This window comes from Bos javanicus, chromosome 12 (genome assembly GCF_032452875.1).
Source record: "Bos javanicus breed banteng chromosome 12, ARS-OSU_banteng_1.0, whole genome shotgun sequence".
In the NCBI taxonomy this organism is placed as follows: domain Eukaryota; kingdom Metazoa; phylum Chordata; class Mammalia; order Artiodactyla; family Bovidae; genus Bos; species Bos javanicus.
This window is the reverse complement of record NC_083879.1, coordinates 28,688,122-28,712,033: the sequence shown is the minus strand read 5'-3', so window position 1 is coordinate 28,712,033 and position 23,912 is coordinate 28,688,122. Positions and strand designations below refer to the sequence as shown.

At 38.8% G+C, this 23,912-nt stretch overlaps 2 protein-coding genes across 13 annotated transcripts in view; one reads left to right on the top strand and one right to left on the bottom strand.

The window, feature by feature from the left end:
- Positions 1–9,500, bottom strand: part of ZAR1L (zygote arrest 1 like) — a 109,989-nt gene extending 100,489 nt beyond the window's left edge. For 10 of the 12 annotated variants that reach the window (XR_009739971.1, XR_009739965.1, XR_009739963.1 and 7 more), the window contains exons 1-3: positions 6,668–9,500; positions 5,603–5,695; positions 3,820–3,894 (exon numbers count right to left, since the gene is read on the bottom strand). Coding sequence is in view for 3 of the 12 variants with exons in the window: in XM_061434820.1 (XP_061290804.1) it covers positions 3,820–3,894; positions 5,603–5,695; positions 6,668–7,390 (891 nt within the window). In the remaining 9 variants the exon portion in view is untranslated. The remainder of the gene's footprint in view (positions 1–3,819; positions 3,895–5,602; positions 5,696–6,667) is intronic. The other 2 variants (XM_061434818.1, XM_061434819.1) reach the window with 2 other exon arrangements.
- Positions 9,501–9,623: 123 nt separating this feature from the next.
- The window catches only part of BRCA2 (BRCA2 DNA repair associated), a 52,459-nt gene continuing 38,170 nt past the window's right edge, over positions 9,624–23,912 (top strand). Inside the window, exons 1-10 of the mRNA XM_061434813.1 lie at positions 9,624–9,713; positions 10,412–10,513; positions 12,731–12,976; positions 16,994–17,102; positions 17,725–17,774; positions 17,867–17,907; positions 18,114–18,225; positions 19,171–19,220; positions 19,475–19,583; positions 22,249–23,355. Of these exons, the coding sequence (XP_061290797.1) occupies positions 10,447–10,513; positions 12,731–12,976; positions 16,994–17,102; positions 17,725–17,774; positions 17,867–17,907; positions 18,114–18,225; positions 19,171–19,220; positions 19,475–19,583; positions 22,249–23,355 (1,891 nt within the window). The 5' untranslated portion in view covers positions 9,624–9,713; positions 10,412–10,446. The remainder of the gene's footprint in view (positions 9,714–10,411; positions 10,514–12,730; positions 12,977–16,993; positions 17,103–17,724; positions 17,775–17,866; positions 17,908–18,113; positions 18,226–19,170; positions 19,221–19,474; positions 19,584–22,248; positions 23,356–23,912) is intronic.

The following is a 23,912-nucleotide window of genomic DNA, read 5'->3' as shown; positions in this document are numbered from 1 at the left end:
TTTTGTGCTGGGACCCTGAAAGGCTACACCCTAGAGTAAGAATGAAACAAAAATTCATCAGCCTTCACAGATGCTGAAGCCTAACTTCAAAACAGCTCAATTATAACTGGCAAATAGTATTCAGAAATTGCTAGTATCTTCATCTGCCTAACATAAGCAAACAAGTCTTCTGTGAAAAGATACTATTCTGGCCTCAAATTATCACTATAATTTTTCACATACAATATATAGCACTCAAAAGTAACCAAGTATCTAAGGAGACAGAACAACAATTCCTTGAAAACCAAGGAATGTGAAGAGGTTTACATTCCTTCTGTGGATTCCTTACAATCTTCTGTGATTAAGCTAATGGGGGTTTTCTGGTACAGATTTTAAGAAAATGATGCTTAATATGCTCAAAGAAATTAGGCTGGTATTTCCAGCTGAGAAATGGACACTTATAAAGACATAAAAATTCTAGTACTGGAAAATGAAGTAAGGGGAATCTATAACTAAATAGGTAGTTGCACTGGAAAAGCAGAAGGGAAAACGAGAGAAACGAAAGATGGTTTAGTAGATGATATCCAAACTGCAGCAAGGAGAGACAAAAGCATAGTAAACACAGAAAAAAGCATAAAAGATTTAAGGGATACGGTGACAGTTCTAATATCAATAATTAGAAGAAAAGAGAATGGAGGTAGAAGTGATATTTTAAATTACAATGACGGATAATTTTCCAAACATGATAGAAGTCTCCAAGTTACAGAATTGCGAAATTGTAAGCAGGTAAATACAAAGAAACCACAATTAGGCATAGAATTATAAAACTTCTAAAAATTAAAGCAGAGAGAAATATCTTAAAAGCAAACAGACTTAAGGTGAAAAAAATGAGCTATTACTTCAAAGGAGCTGCATGAGACCAACGGCCACTTGACAGAAACAATGAACGTCAGATCCTTAAGGGGCAGAAAGAAACTACCACCAACCTAAAAACTTTACACTCAGCAAAAATAACCTTTAAAAAAAGCTATCCAGACAAAACAAAAGGTGTCACCTTCAGACGTGCATTATAGGGAATATTAAAATTAGGTATTCAGGTAAAAAGAAAGTGGTCCCAGATACAAAAAGGATCTAAAAGCAGCAGAAACAGTAAATATGCAGTTAAAACTAACTAGACTACAAAATTAATGTCTTTTGAAGTTTAAAAATAATATACAACAATAACAGCAAAGAAGTTAGGATGAAGTGATAAGGGATTGGGCTTCCCTGGTGGCTCAGACAGTAAAGCATCTGCCTGCAGTGCAGGAGACCCGGGTTCGATCCCTGGGTTGGGAAGATCCCCTGGAGAAGGAAATGGCAACCCACTCCAGTACTCTTGCCTGGAAAATTCCATGGACTGAGGAGCCTGGTAGGCTACAGTCTACGGGATCGCAGAGTTGGACATGACTGAGCGACTTTGTGTTCTAAGGTCACTGCGTTGTCAAGGAATGGTAAGATCAACATCTACATAAATTGCTTAAGCATGCTGTAATATGAACCTTGAAGAACACTAAAGAATGAATAACTGCCAAGATAAGGGAGAGTGATTAAAAAAAAAAAAAAACACTCAAGTGAACACAGTAAGTAAAAGAAGTATAATAGTAAGAAAGAAAGTGAAGTTGCTTAGTCATGTCCGACTCTTTGCGACCCCATGGACTGTAGTCTACCAGGCTCTTCCATCCATGGGATTTTCCAGGCAAGAATACTGGAGTGGGTTGCCATTTCCTTCTCCAAGGGATATTCCCAACCCAGGGATTGAACCTGGGTCTTCCCCATTGTAGGCAAACACTTTACCATCTGAGCCACCAGGGAAGTCTATAATAGTAAGAAGATATATTTAAATCCAAAGTAATTATAGTAAATTGACTGAGAACGTCAGACTAGAAAAACCAAAGACAATAGTTTAAAAATATTAGACTAATTTTTAAAATTACTAAGTAGTATAAAAATATTTTTAAGTGAAAGATTTAGGTAAAAATTCTTACTATGAAAATCAACGATGTCACACTTTTCTGAAAAGCTTAAAGAGTTATCTCCTGCAAGCTGTTTAAGAGCTCATCGAATTCTGTGACACCCTAGACTTTGGAGACACCATGGAATCTGATTACAGCTCTAATATTTAGTATTTGTCTAACTTTGGGCAACTTACTTTCTTACTGAACTTTAGCTTTTTGTTCTGTATCATGGGAATAACACCTACTTCAAAGGTCAGGTTATAGGAGATAATGAAAAGCACTTGGCTCCAAGTTTGGCACATAGCTTAATATGGAGGAGAAAACGGCAACCCACTCCAGTATTCTTGCCTGGTAAATCCCATGGACAGAGGAGCCTGGTGGGCTACAGTCCATGGGGTTGCAAAGAGTCAGATATGACCACCACTACCAAGAGCTTAGTAAAAGTTACCTATTAAGTTACATGCGAACTATTCACAAGATGTTTGAGGAAAAACACACATACCACATATGTAAAAAACCACATTAGGCAACTTAAATCTCCTCCTTCCCCCCCAAAGAGTAGAATTTATGCTTTATTTTCTAAAATATTACAAAAATTCAAGCATACAGCTGCGGGGAGCGAGCTCCGTCCCTGGCAAAGGTCATGAGGAAGGAGGCTTGGCATACGCAAAGGCGGGATCAAGCCTCAGGAGTCTCCCTGGAAATTCTCGAGCATCTACCCCCAAAACCAGAGTCTGCCTACTTTCTGCTTTGTGCTTCCACCTACACCTCTGACTTTACGGGGGGCTGTCCCCCACTACCTCTCTCTGAAAAAAGTTAGCTTACAGTTCCAGTTAATAATTCCTGGGTGTGACAGTGTTTAACCTACAAACTCCTTTGGAAATCCTCTAGCCTGCCTGAATAGGTTTTTCCGGCCACATGTGATTGTTCAGAGCCTCCCAACTGTGAGAGGCAGGAGATGTTCTAAACTGTCTAAACATAGATTCTTTTGAGTAGTTAAAAGATTGATTAGAAATTGTATTGGTGAAGGGATTTTCACTTGTTGGGCCAATGTTTGCTGCTAAGTTTCCATATCCTTTACCTGCTGTGTCCCTGGCAGTGTATTGATTAATATAATTGGTGTAAGTAGTAGCTTTAATGTTTGTAACCTGGGACCCTTGAGTTAATTCTTTTTCTTGTTATAGCCCACCACACCTTTGCTCTGTAGGAATGCAACTTTATCTAATGCTTTTGGAGGGTGGCTCCTGACCAATCACCTTTAGAGAAAAATAAGTTTTCTGAAGAAAGGGTCTTAAAATGTTACCGGGCCAGAAGATGATGCAAATCACCTAAGCTTTTGCATATGATAAGTTTGCAGGAAGAAAGCCTGGCTTGCTGCATGACTCTACCCCTTCCCCCATTATCCTCTATTCATAACTTAAGGTATAAAAACTACTTTGGAAAATAAAGTGCGGGCCTTGTTCACCGAAACTTGGTCTCACCATGTCATTCTTTCTCTTACCTTCTGGCTGAATTATTCAGCCTCTTTTCTCCACTGAATTTCCTCACTGAGCTATCCTTATTTCAGCCTCTTTTCTTCACTGAAATTTCCTCACTGAGCTATCCTCATTCTATTACTCTTTATATCCTTAATTAACGTTTAATTAAGCAATTGTTTCCTGATCTTCGCCTATGCCGTCTCTCCTTCGAATACCCTGGATCAGCCGGGGCTGGTCCCCGGCATACAGCAAACCGAACACTCCTACACAAATATCCACATCTAGCAAATCCTAATATTTTGCCACAGAAGCTTCATGTTTAATAATGAAAACATTATGGACACAATGGAAATACACAGTTTGCTTACCTGGCACTGGATTGCTTCCACTCGATAAGGGTTAAAACTCTTTTGGCATTTGCAACAGAGTTGTTTGAAATAAACCTAAAGAGAAATTTGTCTTTTACACAGGGTTTATGTGTACCCTAGGCTCCCAGTTCTTAAGTAATCCATTCCTGCACCCTGTAGCTTGCTTTTGCCCAATCTCTATGCTGAAGTCTTAAGCTCTTGTGGTGCTATCAGTCACTTTTTCTTATTTTTTGAATCTCATTTTCTTTACCTGTAAAATCGAGACAATGCCACTTTCTTTTTCTATAGTTTTGACAACTACCCAATAATGTACATAAAGTACTACAGTAAAATTCTTCAGTAAGAAGCAGCTATTTGAATTTTATTCATTGTGCAGACAACACACTTGACCTTCTTTTGTCCTGGTCTATTTGTCCGTTTCTAATTTTTTCAGTATTTCTCCATTTGAAATTCAAATTAATTACAGTTACACACCAATCCACATGTTTCTAGGCTTTGCGCATTCTCACTTCAATTTATAAACCTTTAAAATCATACTTTGACAACAAGATGCCTTCCCTCTGATAGAATTAATCATCCCCCTCCTGTATTATTTTTGTACTACTTCCATGCCACCAGTGCCAATGCACAGATCACCAATCTCATCTTGTCTGCATCATTCTTATCAGAATCAATTTCTTCAGGATGAGTTCTATGTCTTGTTTTTTTGTATTCTAAAATCATGAGTGTTTGAATTAAACCCACTGTTTTTATTATAGCAAGAAAAGGAAAGTAATTTTAGTTTAGTTAAAATATCTATTTTACCTCCAGGATCTAGTAAATGGCTAGTGCAAAAGGAAAAAAAAAAACTTTTCATTCACATCTTGCATACCTCCTTGCTCTCTTCCTCTATACTCCTTAAGTCAGAAAAGCAGTTATCTAAAATGCAACAGCATAAGGGCCTCAAACTTAAATGCTTATAGAGGTTAATCAGAGAGACTAGGTGTAGGCTGTTGCAAAATGAAGGGCAAGTGCGGAGTGAAGGGAGACAGAAGCTGTTCAGTCCCCGTCTACTGCTCCTCACACAGAAGTCTGACTGTTCAGGAAAATCTAAAAATGCAGAATGTGAAATCTTTCCCAAACTTAATATGTTGACAACTGATTCAAATTAAGGCATGGAGCCTAAATGAGTCAGTCTCTCAATGTTAACCTTCACAATAAATTATTTCTCTCACTGCCCCACCTTGTGGACAGACAGAGGAAGTTTTCTAGAGCTAAAGCCCAAATCTGTTACAATACACCAACTAAAAACTGATTATACAGGTAGGGGGAATCTGTTGTATAGCACAAGGAACTCAGTTCAGTGCTCTGTAGTGACCTAGATAGGCCGGATTGGGGGTGGGATAGGAGGGAGGTCCAAGAGGGAGAGGATATATGTATACACACATCTAATTAACTTGGTTGTACAGCAGACGCTAACAACACTGTAAGGCAACTATTAATATACCCCAATTTAGAAAAAAATTATAACAAATCCCAATGTATACAAGGTCAAGAGTTCATCTAAATAAGGTAACATTTTGTCCAATGCAACTACCAAACCAAATTTAACACCAGGATGTGGTTCAGGAGCTCAAGCTCTTGTGGACAGCCCAATTTCGTTCAGTCCAAGCCTTTGCTTAGCACCTACTATGTCCTTGGCACTAGGCTGCGTTATGGTCACATTCCATTAAGACACACAGTCTTCCTCCGTTTAACATCCATGCCCACCCCATTCTCCCACTTCCCACTCACTTTCACTTACCTTATTAGTTCCAGAGATGCACCACACATAAGCACTCTCCCATCTGGTCTTACAATCTTTACAGTGAAAATAGCCATATTTGGGTTCTAAAAACTGCAAATAAGGAGGAAAAATCCTTTACTATCTTGAGGGGTCAAAAGTGAAAGTGAGAAGTCATTCAGTCGTGTCCAACTCTTTGTGATCCCATAGGCTGTATACAGTCCATGGAATTCTCCAGGCCAGAATACTGGAGTGGGTAGCCTTTCCCTTTTACAAGGGATGTTCCCAACCCAGGGATCAAACCCAGGTCTCCCGCATTGCGGGCGGATTCTTTACCAACTAAGCCACACAACAGAAGCCCTGAGGGGTGAAGGAAGGAGGAGGATAAAAAGCCAGATCCTGCTATCCTTGTGGTTTTGTATAAGTAAAAAACAGGAAGCTTCCTTAACCTCACTCATAGCTATTCTCAAGGTCAGTACATGAACTCAGCTGTCAAGGACTGATTACTCTGGGACCCTTCTAGCTTCTCTCAGGCTTTTCCAATCTGTTTTCCCCAAGGCCATGAGCACCAGCTGCACAAAATGAAGATCTGATCACAAACCCAAAACCCCTCTTTTGCCTCATTTGCAACAGCTATGGTTCCCAAACTTTGGGGGTTTCACAGGCTTAAAGTTGGCTTCTTATTTTACCAAAAAGCTAAAGAAACAAAGCAAAAACACAGGGACTTCCCTAGTGGTCCAGTGGTTAAGAATTTGCTTTCCAATACGGGGAGGTGGGTTGGACCCCTAGTTGGAAACTAAGAATCCCACATTCGAAACTACTGAGCCAGGGGCTCTAGAGCAAGAGTCGCAACTAGAGCAAAGCAGGCGCGCTGCAAGGAACGATCCCGCGTGCCGCCAGTCAGACCCAAAGCAGTCGAATCAATAAATTTTAAAAACCCACACAGGACATGTAAAATACATGTTTTCAGAACTTCCTCTCTCCTTTATCAAATAAAGGGAGGAAGCGCAATAAGATTCTGCTCTCATGGAGCCAGAAATGGCAGGGGAAAAAAAGAAGGCTAAGGCTAGGGGAGAGAAAGCTCACCTGGAAGTTGGGCCTCCCAAGCGGCTGGCTAGAGTCTACCGGGGCCGGCTTGCTCTTCCTCTGCCGAGGACTCGAGGAGTCTTCCTCCACCAGCTCCTCACGTGGCTGAAGTTCCTCGGGGGGATCCTCTTCCGACCTTGGTGGTGGTGATGGTGGTGGTAGTGGTGGGGGCGGCTGGCCAGCCTCGGGAGGACCCGAGAGCTCCTCCCGCAGTCGCACCTCACCCCAGTGGCCGGGCACCGACGAAGAGACGCCCCATGCAGATGCGGGTGCCCTGTGGCCTGCGCTGGCCCAGGGGGAGAGGCTGTCCAGGGTGCGAGGCCCCAGAGAGCACTGCACGGACTTGCCCACCCGGAGGCTCACCTGCACGCCCACATCCTTGGTGTTGGCCTTGCGCAGCCGCAGGCTCAGGCCAGGGTTCATATGGGAGAAAACGGCCATGAGCTGGGCTCTCTTGTAAGGGTCCACGCAGCAGTCGGAGGCATTGGAGGGCATCAGCAGCCTGGGCCTGGCCAGGAAAGTGGGGGGAACATTGGTTTGCCTCCAGTGCGGTTGTCTGGGCTCAGAGAGTCCAGACTGGCCCAAACGTAGCATGTTCCCATAGCCCGGGTACAAGCTGTAGGGAACACAGAAGATGCGCTCCATCCTACCACCTGGCGCCCAGGCGCAGCGCAATATCCCGAGGCAGTTTGTTTCAGGCCTTGTTTTGTGTTCCACCTTCATCCGCCCCCTTTTTCTCCGGGTCACGTTGGTTCACGTTCTTCCGGAGCTTCTCCATTTATTTCAGATTCTGACGAGTGCTGCTGCCTATTACCCAAATTGGAGGAGGGAAGGCGATATCACTACCTAGAGAGGCCTAATTGCCACCTGATCCCTAATTGGGATCTCTGTTTCTCTTCAATTCACTGCTCTTGAATCTTTTTTTTTCAAAGCTGTTTTTCATTTAACTTCTTATTCACACACATGCCTTAATTAGCAAATTCTAATTTATTCCTATGCATGCATAGTCGCTTCAGTCATCCGACTCTTGGTGATCCTATGAACTGCAACCCACCAGGCCCCTCTGTCTATGGGATTCTACAGGCAAGAATACTGGAGTGGGTTGCCATGCCCTTCTTCCCAACCCATGGATCAAACCCAGGTCTCCTGCATTGCAGGCAGATTCTTTACCATTTGAGCTACCTGGGAAGCTCCAATTTATTCTTATACTGACTTACAATTTCAGAGACTGTGTTTTAAAAATAAAAAAGATTGAATACAAGCAGCAAAATTTGAGCTGCTGCACTATTAGAGTGAGCATAAAGAAGACAGAATTATGGCAGGACACATAAATGTAAAAAACCTGGTTCTGCAGCAGCAAGAAGCATAGTTATGGGGGTTGGGGGGACAGTGTACTTAGCGAAAAAATATATTTCAGAGGGTTGTATAACATGCCAACCGGTCTCATTAGTCCACTCTAGTGAGAATTCTCCCCAAAAGGGGAAATTTCAGAAGCAAACTGTTCTTAGAGGTTAAATGCAGACTTAATCACAGGATAGTTAAGTATCTTAAGTAAAAGACTTGAACAGAAACTTGCATGCTGCATGCTAAATCGCTTCAGTAGTGTTCCACTCTTTGCAACCCCATGGACCCCTCTGTCCACCTGGGCCTTGTTTACTAGACAACTTACTCAACTGGATGATTCAGTTTTCCCATCTGACAATACTAAAAAATTTATAAGATTATCATAAGGTTAAATGTGATATTATTTATAAATCAACTGGATGTTTCAGTTTCCCCATCTGACAATACTAAAAAATTTATAAGATTATCATAAGGTTAAATGTGATATTACTTATAAAGCATAAAGAATAACTCACAGATGCTCATTAAGAGGTAGCTGTTATTGGCTAAAGATCACAGGCCTGGGTATCTGTGCTATTTAGACCTAGATGATCACATGCTTTTGTATCTATGTGTATTGGAAAGGTGTCTACAGCCAAGGATTATGATCAAACTAAAATGACACCTCAGGTACCAAGTAAATGGCACCCTTTTTCGAATCCAAAGTTGCTTTCACTGTTCATTGGTCAGGAGCTTTTGTATAGTAGCAAGCCCTATGAGCCACTATCACCTTCAGAATCCAGTTGAAAGCTTTCTAGGTCCTACGATAAACACCTGAATTAAGCCTTGTGCTAGCCACAGCCCATACTCTGTGAGTGAGACTGCTGTCTTCCAGGGCAGTTTCAAGAGCAAGTCAGGCACAAAACAGGTGCTTAGTACCCTAGGAGCGTCAAGGATACGTCAAGGATACTACGGAAGCCTGCAGGAGGAAGTATTATCCAAAACTACAAGAGACTTGAGATAGGCTTTAAGCCGGGAGAGTCTGAGAGGTTTTTGAAATTCTGCTGCCCAACAGCAACACGCAGTCTATAACCAATGTACTCCGGCTTCAAATCTCAGCCCCTTCCACTCTATAGGGAGCTCTCCGTTGGGGAAGAAGTTACCCGCGCCGACTGACCACTGTGGGGTTTTCTAACGTCTGCCCACTTTGGGCGACGCCCTCTTAGTAGAGAACAAAGACTTTTCACAGACCGCAGGCCGCGTCGGGGCTGGGGGCGGCCATCCAAACGAGAGACGGAGCGGAGGAGGGGAAGGCAGGGCGTATACATGGGGCGTGGTCCCTCCAAACAGCGCGGCTTGGTACTCTGAAGGCTCGGAAGAAGAGAACGAGTATCCCGACTCTTTCTTTAGCGACTCCGGAATGACACAAGGTTTAGCCCTCGCCACAAGCGGCAGCACTTACGGCGCAGCCAGACTCTGATTCCGGTGGGCGTATACGCTGCGTGCTGCGTCATGGCGTCATCGCGTGACATATCCCGAGAGCAGGCTTTTGGCGCGAGAATCTGAAACCCGGTGGGCGGAGGTGCGGCTGCTGAAGTTTGCTGTCTCGGGCGGTGGGTCTCCGCGAAGGAGCGTGAGGGATCCGGTTTCTTATCTGAGTGCCGGCGCGTTTTGTCAGACTCCTCTGGCCAAAAAAAATAAACCAGCTTCACCTCTGAAGGCGGTTAGTGTTGGCAGGGGTGGAAATGGGCAGCCTTCCGCGGTCTCAGGCGGCGGGGAGCGCCTCCGGTGTTCGGGTGGGAACCGAGCCTCCTGCCCTCGCTGGTCCTTGCCAGCCCCGCACCGACAGGGAGAAGGGACCAGCTCCTCGGCCGGAGGCTCCAGCCCCCCCGCCCCGTCCCGGGAAGTCCGTGGCCCAGCTTCGGGCTCCGCTCGGCCCACATGTCCCAGGCTGAAATTTCCTTCATTGGAATCACGATGGAGTTACTTTACCGGAACATTGCTGTTTTGGATAATGTTTCATAGTCTGTGGCACATTGTATCTGCCTCATCGCTTAGTCCCCAGGTAGTTGCTGTGTTAACGAAAATTTACTGATTGGGAATTGTTACCCGGTGTTTATCTAATAGCCCTCTGCTAACTGCGCAGCCACTGGCCACACGTGACTAGTTAATGAAGATTAAATAATAATTAAAAATTCTGTTCTTGAGCAGACTTGCCACAGTTGAGATGAGTCATGTGGCTAATGGCTGCTCTATTGGACTGCACAAATACAGAATACTTAATTCCCCGCGGTGAGTTCCATTCTTGTTTTAAAATAAACAATGTAGCTTCAGGCAGGTTTACCGCTTCCGGTTTTACCTCAGACTCATTTAGCAAGGACTGCATCTGTGTGAAGTGTATTTTGGTGTTCTCTTTTGCAGACTCACCAAACTCTGAAGCAATAGTGTAGATAAAAATGCCGATTGGATGCAAAGAGAGGCCAACTTTTTTTGACATTTTTAAGGCGCGATGCAACAAAGCAGGTATTAACAGATTTTTTATACGAATTGATCGTTTGAGAAAAATGTTTTCAGAAAAATGTAATTATGCATGCTTGTTGAAAAGAACCCAGTGCTTCACGTTTTTGTTTACACCATAAACTGTGCTTTATGAAGTCATAAATCAGAAAAGTAATCATTTACAGTTAACCAAATGATCGGTGTAGAACCTGTGGTGGATAAAGAGGAAACTGGCCCCTTGATGAGTAGAACTGTTTTTAAAGCAGAGACTTTCTAGCAAGTCAGAAGCATTAGTAACATAATAGCAGAAGTTGTCCCAACTTTTTGGTCTCAGTTCGCCTTACACTCTTAAAATGATTGCGGACTGAGAGCTTTTGTCTAGGTTACCATATTAGAAATTAAAACTAAGAACTTTTAAGAACATTAAGTTAATAACAAAAATAAACTCATTGCATATTAACATGAATAATATGTTTATGAAAAATAACTTTTCCAAGAAAAATGTGAAGAGTGACATTACTTTAAAATTTTGCAGTTCTCTTTACTATCAGCTCAATAGAAGATAGCTGGATTCTCATGCTCATTCTCAAAGAATTGCATTTAATTCTTTACAATATGTTTTGATAGAGGTATATGAAGAAAACCATACCTTACACAGAAAATGTAGTTAGAAAACGGAGTGTTTTTAATTAACTGTTTTCACTTTATTGTGGGTAGTTTTCTTTGGTATTATACCAAACTTAAGTGGGAGTTTCTTAAAAGTTGCAATGTGGGAAACCATGTAATGAATTTTTTATACTCTTTTTACATTAAATTCAATTAGTCTTTCTTGCTCCTGAATAAATCTTTTACCCATGTTGTGACATCATCCATGGTTTGATTATTTGAAAAATACTGATGTTCTGAATTACACAAATATCCCAAATATTGACACATTCCATTAGACATTATTAAAAAATCACATTGGTTACTTCACTGATCTCATCAGAAAAGTCTTTTCAGGTTGGGAAGATGTCAAGCTCACAGAGAACAAAGTTCTAATTCTCCTTTGAAAACTCACATTTTATCTTTGGCAGCAAACTGTTGTTTTCCCTGCAGTAACAGACTCACTTAATTCATTTCAAGAAAATGTCCACCAAATACCCAATTCAAAATAACTTGTCATTCTTTCCAGCAAAAAGGGCTTTCCATGAAAAGTGCTAATTCAACTCACAACTCATCACATGAGTGCTTTTTCCGAATAACTATTGTACTTCAGTTATGCAGAAATGCTTTTATGTGTGCTTTCCATTTTGTCACTAAGGACACTTTAAGTTAAACTTGCTTTTTTGATTTTTTGTAACAAGTTCATGGTGATGAAAAATATAGTAACTCCTAGTACAGTTTGTGGCCACTGCCATGATTCAGGCAAAGCTGTCTCCAATTTTACCCACCACTGCTATAAATGTCAACATTGGGAAAAAGGCAAATGATGTCTAATATGAAAACAGTTTTGACCTTACAGATCCCTTGAAAGGGTCTTGGGGAAACTCCCCCTAAGTGGTCCACAGGCCACATTTTGAGAACCACTACTTTAAGTACAGAACATAAGAGACATTTTGTTCTCTAGCAGAGAATCTATTCCACTTGATTTGTGAGTTTATATGTCTTGTGTACCTGTAGATTTGTCACAGCCATTTATGTAGTATCTGTGGGTTGCATTCTTATTGTGGATGATTTTTATTTCTGAATCGCGAATATAAAAGAAAACTTTAGAAGAACTAATATAGCTAGTAATCTTGTAAAAAGTTTCTGTTCTACCTTCCTACAGATTCATAAAAGAACAGACTAATGAACTTGTTGAACTCATTATTGACCAAATAAGTATTAATATGTCTTTGTTACACAAACGTTACTGACCAGGGAAGCTTCAGTATTAACTTGTATAACAAATCACTGGTATTAGCTTCTGCAAAAATCCTCCAGTTAATAATGTGTTAATTAGTATGCCTTAAATGTAATTCACCGGAAAAGGCAATGGCAACCCACTCCAGTACTCTTGCCTGGAAAATCCCGTGGACGGAAGAGCCTGGTAGGCTGCAGTCCATGGGATCGCACAGAGTCGGACACGACTGAAGCGACTTAGCAGCAGCAGCAGCAGCAAATGTAATTCACAGTCAAAATCTCAAGCATCCTTTTCTGTATCATAATCTTCACTGGCTCATGGGTTTTATTGTGTCACGATTTTTATTTTCCTTACAGATTTAGGACCAATAAGCCTTAATTGGTTTGAAGAACTTTCTTCAGAAGCTCCACTCTGTAATTCTGAACCTTTAGAAGAATCAGAATATAAAATCAGCAGTAATGAAACAAACCCATTTAAAACACCACAAAGGAAACCTTATCATCAGTTGGCTTCAACTCCTGTAATATTCAAAGAGCAAAGTCTAACTCTGCCACTGTACCAATCTCCTTTAAAGGAATTACATAAATTCAGATTGGATTCAGGTAAGTAATGTGATGTAGTTGACTAGGAAAATATGACCCAGTACTTCAGACAAACCTGTACTAAAAATCCCAACTCTGTTGTTAACTACATCAGGTTGGTCACATTGATCTCTGGCCACTTTTCTCACCTGAAAAGTGGAAATGATTAAAGTACTACCTAGGTTTAAATTAAAGAAAATAATGTAGGTCCTTGATAAATGTTCCTTTTTGTCCTTCCTTTGATTAATATATCCTACCCACTGAGACTTGATAAATTATATCTTTCCTATATAGAAAAACCTAGGGCTTGTTTTGATGTTGAACTAAACTGTATTTTTGCAGGCCGTCACAGAGGACAGAGTTGTTTTTTTTTTAACAATAGTTATAATGTCTTTTGATTTGGTAGCACTTTCTCTGGCCTGTATGCCAGGTGTTTACAACTTATCATATGCTGCTGCTGCTGCTACTAAGTCGCTTCAGTGGTGTCCGACTCCGTGCGACCCCAGAGATGGCAGACCACCAGGCTCCCCCATCCCTGGGATTCTCCAGGCAAGAACACTGGAGTGGGTTGCCATTTCCTCCTCCAATGCATGAAAGTGAAAAGTGAAAGTGAAGTCGCTCAGTCGTGTCCGCCTCTTCTCGAACCCATGGACTGCAGCCTACCAGGCTCCTCTGTCCATGGGATTTGCCAGGCAAGAGTACTGGAGTGGGCTGCCATTGCCTTCTCCAACTTATCATATAAGAAGATTATATATTTATCACTTGCTTGATTGAAATAACATACTCTTTCTTTGGAGTATTACTCTCTAGTAAGAGGAGCTAACAGTATACAGATTATGTACAGTTTAAGGTTGAATGTGGTACATGTCAGAAGAAAAGTACAAAAAGTATAATGAGAATTAAGAAAGAAAGCATAAATAGTACTGAGGGCAGTTAAGGAAATAATTCAACTGAATTAAACCTTGAAGAATAAGTGAGATTCAGAAATTTGAAGATGGAGTAGAGTGGGCATGTTCTAGGCATAGGAAGAACATGAGGAAGAATATGTAGTTTGTGAAGTTAATATCAAGTAATTCAGACTGGAGTGTTATATGTTTGAAAAGGACTAGTAAACAACTTGAGGCTTAAAAAAAAAGGCAGATCGGTGGCAGACATTGCATGCTGGGCTAAAGAAATTAAATTTATTTGATAAGTTGTTGAACAGAGAAAACAAATGTAAATTTAATCATGCTACTTCCTGCTTCAAACCTATGATTACCTCCTTTTGCCCTCATGATAAAATCCAGACTCTTTAATACGATCTACATGGTCCTTTATAATTTGTTCTCTCATTAATGCTTGCCTCATCTTGCCGTAATTTCCTTCTTAGACACTCTCAGTTTACCATTCAGTGATACTGAATTTTGTTTTTTTGGAACTACAGGGAGGCCTGGCGTGCTGCAATTCATGGGGTCGCAAATTGTCGGACACGACTGAGCAACTGAACTGAACTGATGCTCTGTGGCTCTTTACATATTGTTACCACTGCCTAGTACTTACTTTTTAAGCTTTTGCCTAGCTAATTGACACTCATCTTTCAGATCTTGACTCATCTCTCTAGGAAGTATACTTCCTAGCTTCTAGGAAGTATTCTCTGTTTCACTTATTTAGCTTCTAGTGAAGGAATCTTACTTAAGCAATTGTCCTATAAGAGCTATGAAAGAGGAAACTCATGGTATTAGGAAGCATACACATGAAAGGGGGTATAGGTAACGGGCAAAGATTTTCTTAACATGTTTTTGCATACCTAATGGCATACATAGTAGGTGTTCAGTAAGTATTTGTAGAATAAATGAATATCTTGTTTAGAAAGCCTAAAGATTTGGCAGCTGTCTTTGGAGATGTGCTTTTCAAAATGTGATGCCTGGACCATTAGACTCTCCTGAAGTGCTGATTGAAAAAGACAATTCCAAGCACTTATCTGAATCTGTTAAATTAAAATCTCTGGAAATAGAGGTTATGATGGTACATTTTAAACTAATTGGCGACTCATAGACAAGACTGCAGGCAGGGAGATCAATTCAGTTCAGTTCAGTTCAGGCGCTCAGTCGTGTCCGATTCTTTGCGACCCCATGAATCGCAGCACGTCAGGCCTCCCTACCCATCACCAACTCCCGGAGTTCACTCAGACTTATGTCCATCGAGTCAGTGATGCCATCCAGCCATCTCATCCTCTGTCGTCCCCTTCTCCTCCTGCCCCCAATCCCTCCCAGCATCAGGGTCTTTTCCAGTGAGTCAACTCTTCACATAAGGTGGCCAAAGTACTGGAGTTTCAACTTTAGCATCAGTCCTTCCAATGAACACCCAGGACTGATATCAATTAGCAGACATATATATAATGTTCCAGGTGATGGGAGGCAAGTGCCCGAGTTAGAATAATGGTCGTGAAAGTGGATATGGAAGGTAGAAATAGGGGACCCTGCAGTAACCTCAATATAGAGAATTCATAAGAAAGAATCAAATCATAGGTCCAGGGCATGACTGAGAACATAGTGGTGACGTTCGTAGAAATTGTAAGCTCTGGGGGAAAAGCTGGTTTGAGAGGGAAGAGGTTTGAAAAAAAGTTAGGTTTGGACTGCAATTTTAGATAGTACTGGGATGTGAAGGTGTTGATGTCCTAAGAACTTTTGGAGGATATAAGTCTGAAGCTAAAGAAAGAATACAGGTAGGAAAGCTGTAGGAATCAACTCTGTTTGAAAAGTGAAAATGTCATCACATCTGGTGAGAAAACTGATCATGATGAGGGCTAGGATAGAGCCTTACGGAATGTGAAACAAATGAAATGTGGAAATCATCCATTTGAGAAAGGGAATCATCCATTCAGCAAACATCCTGTGCTTACTTTGTGCCTAGTAGCTTGCTTGGCATTAAGGATACAAACTGAATAAGATGGCCTTTGACCTCTGGACCTCAGTCCTGTATAGGAGAAAATATACATACATACTGGTTGGTGTATGTTATAATAGGAGCATGTACAAAGCGCTGTGTTGTAGGCATAGCAAAGGAAACAGCCATCTGTCTTAGTGTGGTCAGGAAAACCTCTGTAAAATGGCGTATAATGAATCAACTGAACCTTGAAAGACATACCTAGAATTGGTGGTTTATTTTCTAATTGTAATCTGCTGGGATTGGTCTTTCTATAACCAGGGAAGGATAGGAATGAATTAATAAGGCTGCTGTGGACTCACAACAGAAGCATTAACTTTTTTAAGCTTATAGTACATTAATAATTCTGTTGACTAGTCTCAAGACCTTTTGCTTTTAAGTTTACTTTAAATTCAGTATTGATTTGTAAGACTTAAGCTATTTTTCACCTACTTAGTTCACTTCTAATATCTAAAATATTTTTTAAAAATTATCCATTAAATTCCATGAGGAAGTTTGCTATTTCTTCTTCTCATAAGTCTTTCCTTTTGCATAAAATCACATGAGTTTATTTTAACCATCATTTTGCTTATTTATAAGATTCTCAGGTTATTTGGAAAATATTAGGATGTGAACTTTGTTTTGCCTGGTTCTTTTTTCTTTTTTTTTTTTGCTTTTTATTTCTTACAGTTTCTATTCTTTTGGCTGAGCCAGTATTGATACCTTTTGTTAAATAAAATCCTGTGTTTACATTAGGGTTCATTTTTTTGTATAGTTCTTTGAACTTTGGCAAATGTGTAATGTCATGTACTCACCATTACAGTATATGCAGAATAGTTTCACTGCCCTGAAAATCCCCTCTGTTCTACCTATTCACCCTTCCTTGCCCCTAGACCCCTGGAAACCACTGATCTTGAACCATATTCAAAGTGTTCTATGCATTTATATACATAAATGTTGAACGGAGTCAGACATCCTTTGAGACATCACTTTTTGGAAAGGAATTCACTTCAAACTGAATTCCGCATATATTCTCCTTCCAGTATAGATGAGACTTGTTTTTAAATACTTCTACAGAATAAAAATTCACAATCCAGAACATATACATCCTCACTGCATTATTGTATGTTTCAGGAAAGGATATTGCCAACAGTAAACATAAAAGTTGTTGCAGGGTGAAGGCTAAAATCAATCAAGCAAATGATGTTATCAGCCCACCTCCAAATTCCTCTCTTAGTGAAAGGTATGATGAAGTGATTGTATTAAACATTTTCGTATATGTGATATTTTTTTATAGAGATGAATCTAATCATCATTGTAATATTTTGCCTTAGAGCCTGGTAGAGGATCTTCTATTTTAAAATAATTTCCTTTTAGATTGAATCCTTGAGTACAATAATTTTTACATTAGAAACATTTACTCTGTTTTTCTTATAACATTTAATTCACTGTTTTTCTGTGTATCTGTGGAATTTTTATGTAGCAAAAATAAATGATGAAAAGCAATGTCTTTGAAATATCCAGTTTAAAATAATTTGTATACTCTGAATCTGTGCAGAGAGTTTGATGCTGTCATAGATTCACTTTATATAATTTTTAAATTCAAAATATACGATTCCTAGCACCTAAAATTTGTGATTACTTTATACATTACTTTCAATAGGGATTTTAAACATAACTTAGTAGTTACTTAATTCTTCATGAGATAGTTCCTTTTTAAAAAAGTAATCTATGAATATTACAAACTAGTATAATTCTAATTGATATGACTGGGATTCCTTTTTTAAAATAAGATTAGTATTTTTTTCTTTTTGCTATTTTCATTCTCTTTGAATAATTGAGGGATTTGTTTTGTTTCCGTTTAGTCCTGTTGTTCTGCGATGTACAAATGTAACACCACAAAGAGAAAAGTCAGGTATGATTAAAAACAAGGCCTTTTATTTTTCATATACTCTTAATTCTAATAAATATAAAACTTAGTAATTTTGTCTCTTGTTTTATCCCCAGTGGTATGTGGAAGTTTATTTCATACACCAAAGCTCATAAAGGTAAATAGTTTATTTTTACTGTGTAGTACTATGTAGTAATTGAGAATTTGACAATGCTGTCGTAATTTTGCTCTGAGTCTTACCGTTATGTACCTACTGACTCACATAGGCATTCGATAAGTGATACATGAAAAAAAATAAGTGAAAAGAAAAATTCTCAAGCATCTGTTCACTTCTGTGAAATAAACGATTTTCCTTATTTCCAGGGTCAGACACCGAAACGTATTTCTGAAAGTTTAGGAGCTGAGGTGGATCCTGATATGTCTTGGTCAAGTTCTTTGGCCACACCACCAACACTTAGTTCTACTGTGCTCATAGGTAATACCTGTGAATGTATATTATATAAGACAGTGTTGATAAATTATCACCTGTAATGCTTCTGTTAAAACATTTTATGAAAATATAATAAGTAACCAGATTAGAGAATCTATCTTCATTAGGTATGTTACTATTTCAGAATAATTTTGTTCTATGTAGTGTTGATTGAGATAAATCTCAAGTGAATCAAATAGTATTTTGCCATGTTTAGTCACTCGGTTGTGTCCAACTCTTTGAAACACCATGGACTGTAGTCCACCAGGCTCCTCTGTCCATGGGGATTCTCCAGGCAAGAATACTGGAGTGGTTTGCCATGTTCCCAACCCAGGAATCGAACCCAGGTCTCCTGCCTTGCAGGCAGATTCTTTGCCATCCAAGCCACCAGGGAAGCAAATAGTATTTTAGAGGCATCAAATTTATTTATATACAAACTGGGATTTTTTTTTACTTTAGCAAAACTACATTACATTTTGATTCCTCTTTAGTTGGGCATTTAACTGTCTTCTTTTCTTGCTTATATGAAATAATATAGGTTAAAGCATGTTGAAAAGTAAGAAGTATTTAACATGATATACCTTTCAACTGTATTGTCTAAATAAATACTAAAATCTATAAGCTTTGGCTTTTAAATCATGATTTCACAACTTAATCTGATTCTCTAAGCCTTTGTGGACAGTATTATCTTCAAGTTAGAATCATTGAACTATAGTTTCTTACCAGCTTATCAGTGGTACTAAGGAAATGTGAATATAACTTATCCACTGTGTTGATTGACCTCTCTAATTACTATACTTGGATTAATTCATTTTGCTTTAAATGTGTTATTTAACCCAACAATGCATGTTTCTTTTGAGGTCTAACTGAAAAATACAGAAGTTTTACATTAATTTTAGTGTATGATGTATAATACAGTATAGGTAAATTGAACTCTTTTTTTTTTTACAGTCCAAGATGAGGAATCATCTGCAGCTGTGTTTCCTAGGGATACTACTGCTGTAAGTAAATATGACAAAGTGATTAAACTGTTGTGGTTGCTTTGAATGCCTTGAGAAATTATTTATCTTGAATTTTTCATTCTTTAATTTATGATTTTATAAGCCTTTAGGAAAGTCTCTAAACCTGTTTCTATATGTGATTTTCTTTGACTTCCTATGAAAATCTACTGTCTCTCTATTTAAGAATAAGTTGAATATACTGTGTGCATAGTGACAATTTCTATACTAGTGATTTTAAAATATAACTTTTGCAGATTTTGAAAACATATTTTTCTAACCATGATGAAAGTCTGAAAAATAATAAGTTTATCCCTTCTGGGCCAGACAGTGACAACAAAAATCAAACAAAAGCTGAAAGTCATGGTAAGCCCTTCTGTTTAATTGAATGACTGTTCTTAACTGACATCATTGAAATAATTGCTCATCTTTTCTTAAAGAGAAATAACGTTATTTCTCCTTTCTTTATTACTGAAGGTATTGAGAACAGAAACTAACTTCATTTAGATTAAAATGTTTAAACATCATGCTAGGACAATACTATTCAAAGATGCTATTGTGACCCCAAAACAAAACCCATAACTCAAAACTTAGAGATGTACAATAAGACTTAGAATTTTTCTAACAAAATGTTAAGACCTTATCTCTAATTAGGAAGTAAGCATTGTTGCAGATACACCAAAAGTTACTCAATCAGGTTATTGGAATGTTCCATATTCTTTAGTTCAGTTCAGTCGCTCAGTTGTGTCTAACTCTTCGTGACGCCGTGGACTGCAGCATGACAGGGTTCCCTGTCCATCACCAACTCCCAGAGCTTACTCAAACTCATGTCCATCAAGTTGGTGATGCCATCCAGCCATCTCATCCTCTGTCCCCTTCTCTTCCTGCCTTCAATCTTTCCCAGCATCAACGTCTTTTCCAGTGAGTCAGTTCTTCGCATCAGGTGGCCAAAGTATTGAAGCTTCAGCTTCAGCATCAGTCCTTCCAATGAATATTTAGGACTGATTTTCTTTACGATTGACCAGTTTGATCTCCTTCCAGTCCAAGGGACTCTCAAGAGTCTTCTCCAACACCACAGTTCAAAAGCATCAATTCTTCTGCACTCAGCTTTCTTTATAGTCCAACTCTCACATCCATACATGACTATTGGAAAAATGATAGCTTTGACTAAACGGACTTTTGTCAGCCAAGTAACGTCTCTGCTTTTTAATATGCTATCTAGTTTTGTCATAGCTTTTCTTCCAAGGAGCAAGCATCTTTTAATTTCATGGCTACAGTCACCATCTGCGGTGATTTTGGAGCCCAAGAAAATAAAGTCTATCACTGTTTCCCCATCTATTTGCCATGAAGTGATGGGCCCAGATGCCATGTTCTTAGTTTTTTGAATGTTGAGTTTTAAGCCAACTTTTTCACTCTCCCCATTCACTTTCATCAAGAGGCTCTTTAGTTCTTATCTTTCTGCCATAAGGATGGAGTCATCTGCGTATCTGAGGTTATTTATATTTTTCTCAGCAGTCTTGATTCCAGCTTGTGCTTCATTCAGTCTGGCATTTTGCATGATGTACTCTGCATATAAGTTAAATAAGTAGAGTGGCAGTATACAGCCTTGATGTACTCCTTTCCCAATTTGGAACCAATCCGTCATTCCATGTCCAGTTACTAACTGTTGCTTCTTGACCTGCATAGAGATTTCTCAGAGGCAAATAAGGTGGTCTGGTATTCCCGTCTCTTTCAGAATTTTCCATAGTTTGTTGTGATCCACATAGTCAAAGACTTTGGCATAGTCAATAAAGCAGAAGTAGATATTTTTCTGGAACTGTCTTGCTTTTTTGATGATCCAGTGGATGTTGGCAATTTGTTCTCTGGTTCCTCTGCCTTTTCTAAATCCAGCTTGAACATCTGGAAGTTCTCAGTTCATGAACTATTGAATCCTGGCTTGGAGAATTTTGAGCATTATTTTGCTAGCGTGTGAGATGAGTGCAATTCTGCAGTAGTTTGAACATTCTTTGGCATTGCCTTTCTTTGGGATTGGAATGAAAACTGGTCCATTCCAGTCCTGTGGCCAGTGCTGAGTTATCCATATTTGCTTGCATATTGAGTGCAGCAATTAAACAGCATGATCTTTCAGGATTTGAAATAGCTCAGCTATAATTCCATTACCTCCACTAGCCATGTTCATAGTGATGCTTCGTTAGAACCACTTGACTTCTCACTTCAAGATGTGTGGCTCTAGGTGAATGATCATACCATGGTAGTTATCTGGGTCATTAAGATCTTTTTTGTATAGTTCTTCTGAGTATTGTTGCCACCTCTTCTTATTATCTTCTGTATCTCTAATTTTCTTGAAGAGATCTCTAGTCTTTCCCATTCTATTGTTTTCCTCTATTTTGTTGCATTGATCACTGAGGAAGGCCTTCTTATCTCTTCTTGCTGTTCTTTGGAACTCTGCATTCAAATAGGTTTATCTTTCCTTTTCTCATTTGCCTTTAGCTTCTCTTCTTTTCTCAGATTTGTAAGGCCTCCTCAGACAACCATTTTGCCTTCTTGCTTTTCTTTTTCTTGGGGATGGTCTTGATCACTGCATGTTCTTAGTATGTGTGTATAACTGTATAAATGTGTAGGATTGGGTATCTTGTGTGTGTGTGTTTGTATAAAATCAGATTTTACTGTTGGTTGTAGGGCCACAAAATTAATTTGGAACTTACAGGCTGATAAATTTTAATATTAAATTGTGTTTATATAGTAAAATTGAGTAAACTTTATTGTATAGACCTGATAAAGAAAGGTTATTAGAGATTGAGTGTGAATAAAAGGCTATTCGTACACTGGAATCAGTCTTGACCAGAAGAACAGGGCAAGGTTGGTGTCTCCCTACCCAAAACATAGCTAGCATTCAGGGTAGCTCTTCAAATGCTAAATTATGCATTATTTAGTTTATACTATTTCTATGAAAAAGGTTTGAGGGTAATATAAATTATATGGTTGTGTTATAAAATGTTGTTAGTAATACTTATATTTTAAATTTTAACAGGATTGGAGAAAATGTTAGAGGATTCATTTGGTAAAGTAAATAGCTGCAAAGACCATTTTGAAAAGTCAATGCCAAATGTCCTAGAACATGAAGTACATGAAACAGTTGCAGGTATCTCTGAAGAAGATAGTTTGCCAGTATGTGTTTCTAAATATAAAACAAAAAAGCTACAAAAAAGAAAAACTGGCAAGAGTAGGAAAAATATTTTCCATGAAACAAAAACAGATGAATGTGAAGAAGCTAAAAAGGAAATGACAGAAAGTAAACATTCATTTGTATCTGAAACAGAACCAAATGACAGTGATCCATTAGATTCAAATGTAATAAAGCAAAAGCCCGTTGGGAATGGAACTGACATAATCTCCAGGGAAGTTTTACCATCTTCAGTCTCTGAATGGTCTCAGCTCACACTCTCGGGTCTAAATGGAACCCAGGTGCAGAAAACGTCTCTACTGCGTATTTCCTCTTGTGACCAAACTAATTCAGAAGAAGACCTCATAGGCACAGAGAAAGAGTGTACCAACTTCATTACTTTAGAAAATTCTTTGCCACATATTTCAAGCATATCAAAAACAGTGAAGATATTAAATAAGGAAACAGTGGTAAACAAGACAGATGAAGGGCAGTGTCTTGAATCTCATGAAGATCCCACTACTGTGGGAAAGCAAATACTAACTGACTCTTCTCCACTTCAGGACACCAAAAAATCTATCTTCAGGATAAGAGAATCTCCTGAAAAGATATTTAGAGAAGATTTCTCAAATAATGTGACTGATTCAAACTTGAAAGAAGAACCAGAAGACTCTAAAAGTGAATCAGAAATACAAACTATTTACTCACAGAAAGAGGATTCTGTATGTTCAAGTTCAGGGGATAATGAGAGCTTGCCAGCCACTACCAAATACACTTCAGAAGCTTTGAAGAACACAGGTTTAATATCCACTTTGAAAAAGAAAACAAAAAAGTTTCTTTATGTTATAAATGATAAAACAGCTTATCAAGGACTGAAAATACAGAAAGACCAAGAATCAGAACTAACTAACTCTTCAGCCCAATTTGAAGCAAAGCCTTTGGAGGCACCACATACATTTACAAATGTTGATTCAGGTACCTCTTTGTGTGTATGTAAATAGTGTATATAGTTTTATGGATGGTGATAAATTTTTAATTTGAACATGTGTATCTTTAACCTTTTTTAAAAACATACTGCTTACTTTCATTCTATAATTTTTTTGGTCTTTCTTCTGTCATTTAAAAAAAAATCTATATATTCCATATCAGACGTTGTTTAGGCCTTTAATTACCAGTGTTCAGAATCATTCCATTCAAACTTGTTGGATCAATTTGCATGGTGTGTGTGTGTATGTATATATATATATATATATATATATAAAATCATAACTCTTGAGACAGAGCATGTGATTGATAAACACCAAGAGCTTGGCTACTTAATTCCTGCTCTAATTTTCAGTATTTGTTATATGCAAGTTGGACAGTTCTATAAATATGTTGTGCTATTTAATATGTATTTTCTCTAAAGCAGGTAAAAAACAGGAAAAAAAGCTAATTGTTAGCTAAGTTTAATGTAAGGCAGTCATAAAATAGTGACATTTTTGTTGTTGTTACACAGTTTTCTTAAATATTTAGAGGTTGCTTAGAGTTAT